Source organism: Pteronotus mesoamericanus, unplaced genomic scaffold (genome assembly GCF_021234165.1).
Source record: "Pteronotus mesoamericanus isolate MK-2021 breed Mesoamerican mustached bat unplaced genomic scaffold, CSHL_Meso_final scaffold_476, whole genome shotgun sequence".
Classification (NCBI taxonomy): domain Eukaryota; kingdom Metazoa; phylum Chordata; class Mammalia; order Chiroptera; family Mormoopidae; genus Pteronotus; species Pteronotus mesoamericanus.
Window position 1 is genome coordinate 2,509,192 of NW_026555318.1, and position 12,868 is coordinate 2,522,059.

The 12,868-nt window shown below is 57.7% G+C and overlaps 1 protein-coding gene across 1 annotated transcript; it reads right to left on the reverse strand.

Moving 5' to 3' along the window:
- Window positions 1-50: 50 nt before the first annotated feature.
- On the reverse strand, window positions 51-8,750 carry PPP1R1B (protein phosphatase 1 regulatory inhibitor subunit 1B). Its single transcript, XM_054593860.1, has 7 exons — window positions 8,211-8,750; window positions 6,485-6,545; window positions 6,152-6,174; window positions 5,652-5,727; window positions 2,325-2,525; window positions 889-1,008; window positions 51-811 (listed from the first exon to the last, which is right to left on the reverse strand). Exons 1-7 carry the CDS (start codon window positions 8,289-8,291, stop codon window positions 762-764), a joined length of 612 nt encoding a protein of 203 aa, XP_054449835.1. The 5' UTR covers window positions 8,292-8,750; the 3' UTR covers window positions 51-761.
- Window positions 8,751-12,868: the final 4,118 nt, after the last annotated feature.

The following is a 12,868-nucleotide window of genomic DNA, read 5'->3' on the forward strand; positions in this document are numbered from 1 at the left end:
CCCTGAAAAAAAGGAGTCTCGCCACAGTTATTTACAAAGATTTATTACAGCACAGGAGCGGTTCAGGTCTGGAGTCAGGGAAGAGGGGAAGGGGGCAGAGCAGCTGGAGGACAAGAACCTGGCTCCCCTCAACATGTACCCCCTCTAAGGATGTATGCTAGGTGGCATTCCTGGCATCAAAGCACAAACAAAATGCAACAAAGCATCCTCTGCCAGTCCATCTTCCAGGCACCCAGGCTGGGGAGCAGGGGTGACTGGGGAAGATTTCCAAAATGCAGAAGCTGTGGAGAAGGATGCCCGAATCCTTGGCCCTGGTAGAAGCCAGTAAGAGGAGTAGTGGCTGGGAATCCCCCCTAGGAGGAGAGGGGATGGAGAAGGATCTAGGGCACCTACAGGTTCTCTGTATCCCCTTTCCTCCTATCTTAGGGTCCTGCCCTGTGGTTTTCCTGTGCCCAAGAGAGAGGGTCTAGGAATGGAATTGTGAAGGTTGAACATTTGTCCTTCAATTACTACATTTTCCAAACAAGCTTTCATATCCTGCCTCCCACTGGGTGAATAGGGGAATGACTGGCAGAGGTAGGTATCAGGCAGCAAGTGCCCAGGACTCTGGGCATCAGCCAAAGGTGGGCAAACAAGCAAAGACCAGTTTTAGTCTTCTGGAAGTCAGAAGCCGCAGCCCTAGCAAGTGAGGGGAAGGGTAGAAAATAGGGTGGGGACTGAGCAGGTTTCTGGGAAACAGTGATGCCCCCTCCACTGAGTGCCTATGTGCCAGGCACAGGGTGGGCAGGGCGCTGTGGGTCCTCTCCAGGTTCTGCAAGACAAAAAGAGGGATTCAGGGCCTGAGCATCCCTACCAAGATCCCGGCTCCATCTCCCTGCCAAGCCTCACCGCTTAGTGCGGGGTCTTCCACTTGGTCCTCAGAGCTTCCATCTCTCTGGGGCTCATCCAGAGGGGGTGGACGCTCCCAGGGCCCCTCCAGACCCTGGCCGTAAGTTGTCTTCTGCCCAACTGGGGACAGGGAGAAAAAGATGAAACCACAGACTCTGAGTGTCCCTCTGACTATCCTGGATCATGAGCTGAGTGTCTGATGGCCGAGGTCAAGCTTTGTGAGGCCATGATGGTATAGTGGAGAGAGCACTGGACTAGGACAGCTCTGCCAATGACTAGCCATATGACTTAGATTATTCAGTTTATTACCTCTCTGAAGGGGACAGTAAGAAATTGTGTAGATTACCTTAAATAATAGTTAATACACTGCCTACCCCCATGCTGGCACCCAGGAGCTCCTCTGGGAGTAGTGGCAACTGATATAGCCACTTAGTAGTCTTGTCATTTGATCCACTGCCCTGTTGCTTTTCCCAAGGGAACAGTCTCCTCTCACCTCCTCTCTACCTGTTCTTGGGGGGCGTCTTAGTGGGAATTGACAACTCTTCCAGCTAGAGCTTTTGCTCCCATGGCTGATGTCCTGATGGCCAGAGATGCAGCAAAGAGGCCCAAGCCATTTTGGGGGGACATAAAGGCTGGACACATCAGGTAGGTTAGTCAATTGTTTTCAATTCCACAAATAATGGGATCATAAAGTTTCATGTGCACTAGGAGGAATAGGTGTGGTGAAATCTTCCATGGCTAAGCATGGGACCAGCAGCCATGGAGGTCTGAGACCTTCCCGCCTAGAAATCCTCTAGGCCTTGGGACCCTCCACGGAGATTGTTAGATCTGCCTCACGCTCTGAGGCCCTCTGTGTAAGTCTAAGGCCCCTCCCTCCCCATCTCTTCCCAGGTAGGTGGCGTTAGAGGTGCAGAGGACCAGATTGGTTCTTGAATCCTAGATTCTCCATCTTGACACTAGAGGGCACCCTCTCATCTCAGCCTAGGAAATAAAAGAGAAAGTCCCAAGGGTCCTGAAGACTTATCAGCCGGCATCCTCTGCCTCCCAACAGAGGCCGTACCCTAGGTTCAGAAGTGCAAGCGATGAGGACATTGGACACTCTTCGTCCTCTACGCCTGCATCTTCTTGCACCCTCTCACCGCCATGAATGGGAGTCCTTCCTTGGGTCCAGCTGCAAAATTCTTATGGAAGGCAGGAATTATTAGGAAAAACCTGACTGGGAGAGGGCCTGAGTCAAGGACGGGAGCAGCCTCGGTGTTACGTAAAGCTGTGAGGCATCCTGTGGGGTGAGAGGATGGGGAGAGGCCCTTGTAGTATGATTGCAGTGCACGCGTGTGAGAAACTGTGAACTGGGAGGGGATGTCCCAGGACACTTGAGGGGGACTCCACCTGACCCATGGGGGTAGGACCCAGGCTTCACGGCCCCTTCAGCTTACCACACCCCCTGCTGCTCTTCAGGACTTCAGCCTGGCTGTCCTCCTCCTCCTCCTCCTCCTCTTCATCATCATCCTCCTCTTCTTCCTCTCTTGGGTAGCCCAGCTCCCGCAGCTCCCCAAGCTCATCCTCCTCCTCTGAGGCCTGGTTCTCACTCAGGTTGCCGATGGACTGCAGGTGAGACTCGGCAATGCGCTGCACGGCTGCCACAGGGCCACCCAAGAAGACAGGGTCAGCCAGGCGCAAGAAACACCCCTGCAGCTGGAGAGGCATGTGGCCCAGCCCCCAGCCTCCTTCGGTGGGCCGAAGGCAGAGTTTATCCCCTCAGGGAGCTGGTTCAAGAGCTGAAGGCTACAGGCCAGAGCGGGGCTGAAGCAGCAGGGGGTTGACTCCTGATCGTATCTGGCTCTTAAGCTGTCCAAAGATGCTGGCCCCCCAGAGGCTGGCACCAGGCCATAGGGTACCAAGCTGGACAAGACCAGGCGAGCACAACAGCAGCTTAACATTCCCTGGCTGGGAAGCTTGCTTTTCCAAGGACCTAGCACTGGACACAGTGTCCACCAGCTACCGCCCCGGGCAGAAGGCACAGGGCCCCTAGGCCAGGGCCCAGGGGATCTGTCCCCGTCAATTTCTGGGGGAGTGCCCAGCCGGCTTAGGGCTCACTGCTCACCCCAATCCTGCCCACCCCTATTGCTGGGCTTGGTAGACACCTGGCACTGCCCCATCATTGGTGCCGCTCCATGCACCTCTGCCCCAGTCTCTAAGAGGTAGGAACGATTCTGAGACCGAGGACATAATAGTCTGCAGCCAATGAAGTCTGTGTCTGGGGATGTGGTGTGCTCAACACGGCCCCCACAATCTTGACCCACATCCCCAAGCTTCCAGCTCCCTCTGTGGTGACCTAGAAAGCAGCAACCACCACCCACCCCCCCAACACCACCAAGGCCTGCTGGGATAGGGCCTAGGAAGGGAACTGTGTGGGCAGCTGGAGAGAAATTTCCAAAAGATGGAAAGGACCAGGCGGTTCGGAGAAAGGGGCCAGGGCTGGGGGATTCTGGGAGAACAGCAGGAGCTGAGGAGACACTGTGAGGAGTGGCTGGGGCAGAGGCAGCAGGGGGGCTAGGAGCTGGTGGGGCTTTAGAGCATTTGGGTCACTAAACTCACAGCCCACAGACAAGATGCTGATGAGTTCAGGGCTGGGGTCGCTGCAGCTCCATCTTGGTCTGCAGGAGCCCCTCCCCTGAGAAAGCCCAGAGAGGTAGATCCAGGCTGGAAACCTCCGGTGCAGAGAGCAGGGCGCCGCACTCCTGCCAACTCAGGGACAGGCACAGAGGGTGCATTGTTTGTGCCCGCTGCCCCGCCCTGCCCCGAGCTCCCAGCCCAGTGCCTCCCGCTGGCTCTGGGCAAGCTACCCAAGCAATAAAAGCACAATAAATCGCCCCGCCCTGGCCTTGGGGACTCGGCAAAGCTTCACCGTGAGCCAGGCAGGAGAGCTCTGCCCGGGAGAGACCCCCTGAAGCCAAGACTCAATGCTGTCCATCGCCCCCAGGGGCCCTTGGTCTCTTCCCCTACAAACCGTGACCCTGCCAAGTGCCTTCACTTGCCCAGAAAGGGATTGAGGCCTACAAAATTGTGCCCTTCAGGTACAGAAGTGTCTTCTGAGGGTTGGAGGGAGGGGAGAAGGGAGGAGAGGAGGTGGCAGCTCCAGCAGCCGCCCTCTCCCCCAGCTGGAGGAGGAGAGCTCAGTTCGTGAGCTGCGGTGACAACAATAGGTGTGTGCAGGGCCTGTGCCGGCGCCATGAGCCTCCCTCGTGCGCAGGGCCTCGCGCCTCCCAGGGCTCTCTGGGGTCTCCCCCTTTCCCTCCCAGCTGTCTCCTCTCTCTCTGCCTCCATCTGAACTACCCTCCCACCGCGGTCTCCCTTGTTAAGCTCAATGGTCCCCGGCACAGCCCCAGCCCCCCACCTGCCCACCCCTGTCCCGGCCCCCCCACTACCCTGCTTCTGCTCAGGCTCTCCTCCTGCGCAGCCCAAAGGGGCAGTGGGGCTGGGACACGTTTCTGGTCATTGCAGGTGCCCAGAAGGCCTCGGCCCTACCCTCTTCACGTCCCCTCTGCCCCATGCTCACAGTCCAGAGCCCAGGAGATGGTTTTTCCTCACATCCACTCACCACCCCCACAGCCCAGGGTAAGGAGAGCTTTCTTACTTTCTCTTTTGAGAAGATGCCATTCCCGCCCCGCCCCCATGACTGCTTCAGGCGTGGGCCTTCCCCACATCCCTACAGGTGGGAAATCCTTCCAGGCGCTGACCACACTGCCTGTTTGCTGTGCCTTCATCTTCCCCTCCCGGGGGAAGAGAAAGGGCCCCCGCGCATCTCTCCTCTTGCTCCCAGCCCTGGAAAACAGGCTGACAGGTGCACCTGTTGACCTTGGCTGGTGCTGGGAACTCATTAAACCCACCAGGAGGGAGCTCTCAGTGCACGCTTCCGGTCTCCCTCCCTCTCTCTGTGGGAGGAGGGGGCTGGCTAGGCAGGAAGAGCCTCAGGCTGATGTTGAGGTGAGGGTCTAAAGGCATCCTGAGGCTTAGTCAGGAAGAGACCCACCCCCTACTCCTCTTCCAGGCGTGTCTCGCACAGGGCCCCGCTCCCAGCCAAGCCTGCAGGCTGGCCGCGAAGACCCCAGTGCTTCCACCCCGCCTCCACTTTGCACACCTTCTTCCTTCTTCCTGGAATGCTCTTGCAGTCTCGCCTGCCAGTTGAATTCCTATTCACCCTTCAAATCCAGGCTTAAACATCCTCTCTTCTATAACTCTGCCTGACCCTTTGAGGAAAGGGTCCCAAGAGGAGAGGGGCCACATCTCACTCCCTTATTTTTCCCAGTGCCCACCAGTAAGGCCCAGCACACACTACACGTTGCCTTTTAAGGCAGGAAGGAAAAGCAGGGAGAAGCAGCACCCAGTGTGCAGACCTGTGCAAATGCCATGTGAATGGAGAGGAGAGCAAGGGGAGCAGCCTAGAGAAGAAGGTACCTTTCGGGCCGTGGGGAGCGGGAGGTGTTCCAGCTGCACTTGGAAGGGGAAGTGCAGAGCTAAGTCTTGTATGGATGCCTACTTGCTATTTCAGGCCAGCCACTCTTTTCCTTCGAATGCATAGCCACCCCCCCACCAGCCTCTGGGCACCTTCGTCTTCATAAGATAAAATTAGGACCGAATTGGTCTCTAAGTAGGGGTTTAGGGGACACAAGACAATCCCTCCCCACTGACAAAAGCTCAACACTTCACCTCCCTCCCCCAATGTCACAGGGACAGCCAGACTGTCGGGTGAGGGATGGTACCTTTCAGTGAGGGGGGTGTGTAGGCACAGGGGTTGGGTCTCTTCGACTTGAGGTGGTGCCCCTCTCCCGACGCTCTCTGCCAGGGAAAACGCCGGGTTAAATGGGCTCACTACAGGCCCCTACCCCTTCCCCTCCTCCATTGCACCCCAGCAACCTGGCGTACTGGTCAGTATGGTCTAGCGACCTGGGCAGACTGGTCTAGCCTCTGTAACGGGTCTAGGTGTCCCCACCCCTCAGGTCCCGCACCAGATTGAGGCCACCCTATTGCTGTGGCCTGGCTCAGGGCAGGGACCCTAGGTTCTAGAGGCCTCAGCCCAGTCTGAGCAAAGACAAGGGTGAGCAGAGAAGGATCTGTCTGTGACACCCTGACACCAGGCACTCTCACCAGAGGTGCCGACTGATATGCTAATGTGTCCTCCCAGGTGGCAGCCTCTGTTAGCTGGGAAGTAATCCCAGGCAACCCACTGCATCCCTCCTGCCAGCAGCCCCTGGAAACTCACCTGGTGGGGGGAGGCCTCCTCCTCTGAGCGAGGCCATCAGGGAACCCAGAGAGGAACGGAGAAGAAGGAGAAAGAGGAGGAAGAGAGAAAGAGAATCCGAATTACTTTCCCCAGTTGGTCCATCTCCGGGGAAAGGGGAAGCGTGCCCTTTCCTTCCTAGTACTGGGAGGTGCCTCTTAACAAATGAACTTAGAGCGTTGGGCTCCCGGACCTTACCCGCTCCCCGCCCCCCCTTCTGCTCCATCTTCTACTCTTGGGACTTTGGCAAGGGCCCCAAGAAGCCATCAGAGTTAGGGTGGGGCCAGGGCCGGCCAGTTGCCGGGAAGGGCCCACCTGGTGAGGAGTGCTCCGAGAGCCGGAAGAGCATGGCAGGGGTTGGCCTTCTGCGCCGGATCTAAGGAGATGAAGACAGAGGCGGGGAGATGGGGGGACAGGCACCTGCAGCCCCCCCACTGCCACCCCCAGGCAGCAGGGAACAAACAGTGCTTTGGAGTCTCCAGGGAACCTTTGAATCAAAGACTGTCAACTAAAAGGAACTTGATAGCTCTCCCAATCCCCTCATTTTACTCAGGTAAAAACCCAAGGCGCAGAGAGGCTCGGCACAGTGCTCAAGGCCACAGAGCCCCAGGCGCCTGCCCATCCCGCTCCACAGCTCACCCACAACTGGCATCTCCCTTTCTATGGTCCCCTAGCATGGCCCCTCCTCTCCTGTTTTTTGAAGACATCAGACCTGGGAGCTGAAGCTGGCCGTGGAAGGTGCCCATGGGCCATGGCACCCACGTGGCCCTGCCCACCTAAGGTCAGCTCAAGGGCTCCAGAGAAACTGGATCCAGCTGCAGAGGCTGAGCCGGGGCACTGCAGGCACCTCCGACCTCACAGAGAGGCTCAGGTGTGGGCCTGAGCCGCAGGCTCACAAGGGCCGAGGAGGGCATCTCTGGGGGACTGGATCTGGGCCCCTCCAGCAGTCTCTCTCAGGCTGCGGAACTCTTAGCCCAGTCCTTGCGTAAAAAATGTAAAGTTGCCCTCCTTGGTACATGGGCCATGCTGAATTGTAAGGGTGTGGGGTGGAGGGGGCACAGAACGCTCTCAGTAACTGTACACCCCCCCCCCCCAAGCTTGGCAATCAGACCAGCTGTCAGTTAATTAGGTCCCCTCTGAGCTCCAGGGAAATGCACAAAGAGAACCAGGTGATTTAAGCTGAAACTGCCACCTCCCCCTGCCAAGCTCCCAACACTGTGGGTCAGGCCAAAAGCGGCTTAGGCCTTAGACCCAACTCGCCCCCAAGGTCCCCTGTCTCCGGCCCCACCCCCCAGCGCCAGCCTTGGCCCCACTCTCACTGCTCAGCTGGGAGCCCACTGAGCCTCGCAACAAGTGAATCGGTCTAGGTGGTGGGGGGCGGGGCCCTCTTCTCCTCTCCCTCCTTCCACCTCCTCCCCATTTTGGAGGCCTCTCAGCCACCAGGAAGGCTCTCCCAGAGACCTCAGTTGTCCCTGTGAACAGGGCTGCCTTCTGTGATGACTGGTCACCCACACCGCCCCACAATGTTGTGGCTCTGTCTAGGGCCTGACTGCAGGAGGAGGTCACAACAAGGCTCTGGTGACCCCAGCCCCCGCAGACAGGGTGGGACTAGGGGGCCAGGGCCTTGGAGGAGAGAGGAGTTGGGGGCCGGGCTCCGCATAGTGGGTCAAGGGATGAGGTTTCTCACATCCGACCAGCGCTGCCTGGGTCCGGGACACAGCGTCCCGGTGGTGGCCTAGGGAAGGAGGACACTGTGCAGGGTCCAGAGGACAGTTCCCCCTCCCAGTGTGGCCTGGAATGGTCTGCCCGGACGCTCAGAGCTCACCGCCCGGGTTTCACCGGCGCGGGGATCAGGACGGAGGCCCTGGGAAAAAGTTGCACGAGTCTCCAGCGAACTTCAGGCGCTGCCTGGTGCCTCTGCCGGGTCGAAACTCTGCGTCGCCCCCCATCCCTCAGGCCAGCGCGGACCCGGCAGCGCCCAGAGCGCCTGGGAGCCCCGGGTGCATGGGGAGCTGCCGGGGGTGGGACACGGCCCCCTTACCATCTCCACCTGGCGGGGGTCCAGCTGGCTGGGGGGCGCGGGCACGGAGAACTGGATCTTCTTGCGGTCCTTGGGGTCCATGGCGGGCGGGGTGGGCGGTGGGGCTGGGCTGCGCGTGTCGGGGTCCCGGGCTGCGCTCCCAGCTCAGCTCGCCCGCGCTGCTCCTGGCGCCGCGGGTGAGAGTGGCGAGGAGCAGGAGGGCTGTGCGCGCACCGATAAAAATACCGCGTGCGGGGAGGGGAACGCGCGGGAGGACGGGGTCGCCACCGCCTGGCCTGACCCGCCAGTCCCCGGGCTCGCCCGCCGCGCTCAGTCCGCGCCTCGGTCCCCTAGCGTTTCCCCCCGCGGGCTGCCCGGCTCGCTGGTCGCTGTTTCTGCCGCTCCCCCTCTTCGCTCGCTCTCTCGGAGCGTCTGTCTCTCCGCGCTTCCTCTACCTCCCTCTCCTCTGCGTTCCCTTAATCTCGGGCTATCTCCCTCTCTCCCGAACTCACCCCTCTGGCCCCGGCCTCGAGGTCCCCAGCCCGTCCCCTCACCTGGGACTGGCGCCCAGAGGCTTGATGGGAGGGCTCAGGGAGAAAGTGGCCAATGAGCACCGAGAAGCGTGCTCTCCCTGGAGGCGGGGGGAGACAGGGGGATGGGTGGGAGAGTGAGCCAGGGCCCGGGCAGCAGGCTGGGGGCCCCCTACTGTCACCCCAGAACTTGAAGCTGCATTATTGATGGAGTCCAGCAGGGAGGATAACGTTGGGAGGCTGAGGGGGCGGGGAAGAGGGGCAGAGGGGACTCTGGCTTTAACCCCTTCATGACCGGGGTACGTGGAATTTCATGGGGAGACCTATGAGGTCGTGAAGAGAGTGCCACCAGCATGTCACGCTGTGAATGGGGGTGTCCTGGAAAGCGAATGAACGCTCCAGAGCGGGCTGTGCGTGGGAGGACACGTGTCAGTCATGGAGGCAGGGAGTGCGTGTGTGTGAGTGCATGCCAGCAGCCCTGTGGTGCCTATAGCTGGGGAAGTGGGGGGGGCGGTCGGTGTGGTAAAAGTGCATGTGAGTAAGTGTGTCAGAGTGTCAAGGATGCAGTGTGAGTGGCAGGGTGTGGGAGGACTATGTGCGTCTGAGGGAGGGTGTGGGTGTGGGGGAGGCTGTCAGAGGCTGTCAAGGTGATGAGCATGGGTGTGCCAGCTTGCGAGGGTGGGAATCCTGTATCCTCAGCTCTAGCCTGTGCAGTAGAGGGGGATAAGGCCGTGGTCCTGAACGAGGTACACTGGACGATGCATGTTGGACTCACATGTCTCCTGCCCTTCTCCCTGGACCTAGCAGGACAGGGACAGAACGGGTGCAGGAGGACAGGGGGCTGGGGGCTGCCTGTACCAGCTCACGTGCCATCACGTGTGCAAGTTTGGTGCATCCCAGAACAGAGCTGAGGGGAGAGCTGTGAGCCTCCCTCTGCAGAGGTGTTTGCGTGTGTCTCCGGAGGGGAGAAAGGCGAGGCTCTGGCCCTGTGGGTTGGGTTGCCCCTGTTTACCTGCCCAGGCCCTGGGTCTCTGCAGGGGCCGTGTGGCCCGCTGCGGGCCTAGGGGAGAGGGTCTGGATGCCTCTCGTAGCACTGACAGGGTGCGTGTGCAGAGGCGTACCCGTGTGTGTGTCTTCCTGGGGCTCTGTTCGTGTTGGCTGTATTCTCTCCTGGTTACACTCAGGCCTGGATCAGCTAGGAGCTCTCCCCCCAGCTCCTGCAACTTTTCCACTCTAGCCCCAGCATGTCCCATCCTTGGCAGAGCAGTTGCGGGGGCCAGGGGGGAGCAGAAAGCCAGAGTGCTCCTGCAGAAATGGGGTTCAGGGGCGTGGTGCTGTGCCCCAGAGTCAGTGTTCACTCTGGGGCTGAGGAAGAGGGCGGCAGGAAGGCAGAACTGCGCTCATGGCAGCTGAAAGCCCCGGCTTCTCAGCCCCACACCCCCCAACCCCAGTCCTGGCTCAAGTCCGGGAATGTTTGTTGACTTATATGCTTGTCGGGAAATAGCCGGATGCCAGAGTGCTGGCCCTGGGGTGTGGGCAGCTCCTTGCTTGGCCCAGACCCCTCTTTTAGATGGGGTGTGGTAGGGAGTGGCAAAGGCCAGTTTGGCAGTGCCTTAGGAGGGTAAATAAGGAGGTTCTGAAAGTCAAAAGGAGCATGGGAAAGCCCCTGCCCGGCTGTAATCTGAGTGGCCACTGGGGCAAGGTGAGGGTGAGGGACCTGTGGCTTTCAATGCTGGAGAGTGGGAGGGTCCTGGGGTGAAATGGAGGGGACAGAGGACAGCTGGGTAGGTAATGAGAGGTCAGCGACAAGGAGGATTCACCCCCTAGTTGCACGTCAAAGCCCATCAGAGATGAGATGGCCCTGGAACCACAGTGTCTGAGGCTCATTTGGCGGGGGAGGACTTGTTTATAGAGGTTCTGCCAAAAGGATGAGAGCTCTGGGAAGCCCTGAATCGGGGAAAAGCCCCTGGTCCAGGCTGGGGCAGCTGGGAAGGGAGACTTCCCTCACAGCCAGGCCTGGAAGATGGACAGTTCCAGGTGGAGGGTAAGGTTTTTACTCTCTTCCCTCAGCCTTTCTGGCACCCGCAGCACTGGCTTCTGAATCCTGGGGTTAAGAGGGGTGCGCAAAACTGACCAACAGAGGTCCAAGTACCAGGGACAGACAGGAAGGAGGTGGAAGGGAAGGAAAGATGACAGAGACAGGAGGTGAGAGAGAGAAGGGGAGGTAGAAAAAAACAGAAAAGAGACAGAGAAAACACGTGTGAGAGATGGAGAGACAAAGGGAGAGAGAGAGAAGCGTCACGACCGACTGAGAGAGGCAGAAGACGGAGATGGAGAGAGAACAAAAATAGCTCAGCATTAAGATAATTGCAGCTCACAGCTCTGCCCTCCGTTAGGAATTAAATGAGGTTTTATTACTTTGATTTTTCTCTCCTGGATCCTACGCAACTTCTCAAGAACTTAGGGAAAAGTTTTTCAGGTGGGTGGCCAAGTGGCGGGGGCTGCGTGGGTGACAGAGGAGGAAGGGAACAGGACTTCTGGGAGTTGAAGGAGGTGTGGGCAGGGGCAAGGAGTGGGGAGGGGCTGGTGAGGATGGGGGGCAGCCAGGGGAGGCCACCAGGGTCAGACACTTCCCAGAGGGCCTGAGAAGCAAGGGGACAGGGTGACCTCCATTCTCTCAGAATTAATCATATGCAAATGAGATGTAAAAATAATATGCTACTCTTCCGGTATTATTCTTGAGTTAGAAGCACAGTGATTGGGTCCAAGGAACAAATTCAAGACCTTGTTTGACACAACTCCAATTGAGCTATGGGTCTTTCTATCTGGACTAACAAAAAAATATTTATCGCAGGGCGTCTATTAATGTACCATAGGTCTGAGCACACTATTTTGAGCACACAATTTCTCTTCACATCACTGCCTGGTGCTTCCCACAGTCCCTGGCATACAAGAGGGACTACATTCACTGCATCTGGAAGGTGAATTAGGGAGGGTGATGTGAGGCCTTTGCCCTCTTTCTGGGAGGTGGAGAGAGTGGGCAATCGGGAATATTCCATCCTTCCCTCGAAGCGAGATATAGTTTGGTGGACGGAATATAAACTGGGGAGCTGGGATGACCTGAGCAAGAATCTTAGGTCTATAACTTACTGTTTGATCTTGGGCAAATTTCTTAGCCTCTCTAGGCCCCTGTTTCCCTGTGTTTCAAAGCCCCCTTCATTTGTAGCTGTGACAATTCAATAAGAAGTTAATAGGTAGCACCAGGAAAAGAGGAAGACCAAATATGAGATGTACTAACTCCATTAAAAAAACAACAAAAAAAACCACAGGCATGAGTCTACGGGAGCTGAGCAGGGCTATTGAGAACAGGACATTGTGGACGTCACTCATTCACAGGGTCACCAGGAGTCAGAGCCAACTCAGTTGCACAAACACGCACACACAAAAGCCCCAGTGGAGTGCAAGACTCCTGGCAAGCTTCAAGGAGAGTTCTGGCTACCATGGAGCTCTAGGGGTGCAGCCCAAAAAGGGCCAGCAGGTGGCGGAGTCGGCTCGGGTTTGGGCGGCTGCATGGCTGGCCCTGGGAGTCTAGTTAGGTATCACATCCATGACCTTGGCATCGCTGAGTAGAATCGAGCTGGCCGGGTTGGCATGTGGCAGCAGGAAGCCCTGGAAGCAAACTTAGAGAAGCTGGGAACTCTAGATGATCACACTAGGGCATCTTTCCCTGGCCCCGGTGGCGGTGATGGGGAGACAGGGTAGGGGGGAGCATTCCAAATCCCACCTCTAGGGAGAATTGGGCAGGGGCGCTCTCAGCAGGGACAACGGTGGCACCAGGATAGGAGGGCAATCAAATGAGACGTTCATTCACACGCTCATTCATTCATCCATTATGCATCCCTTTGCTCATTCAGTAAATTCCCATTGGGTGTTTTAAAAAAAAAATCAACTTTATTGAATTAGAATTTATATGCAGTAAAATGTACCAGTTGAACATACACATTTCTATGAGTTCATGAAAATGTTATAATATATGCACACTACAATTCAGACATAGACCATTTTTATAACCCAAAAACGTGCTCTTTTGCCTCATGCAAATCAATCTCCCCTCTCCCCTCACTGGGTGTATCCTTAGTCTTACCACAC

Coding starts and splice junctions, on each gene's coding strand:
- PPP1R1B (XM_054593860.1), bottom strand. CDS start 8,291: ATGGACCCCAAGGACCGCAAGAAGATCCAGTTCTCCGTGCCCGCGCCC. Junction 6,175..6,484: donor CTCGGAGCACTCCTCACCAG/GTGGGCCCTTCC, acceptor GGCCTCGCTCAG/AGGAGGAGGCCTCCCCCCAC. Junction 5,728..6,151: donor AGGAGGCCTCCCCCCACCAG/GTGAGTTTCCAG, acceptor TTTCCCTGGCAG/AGAGCGTCGGGAGAGGGGCA.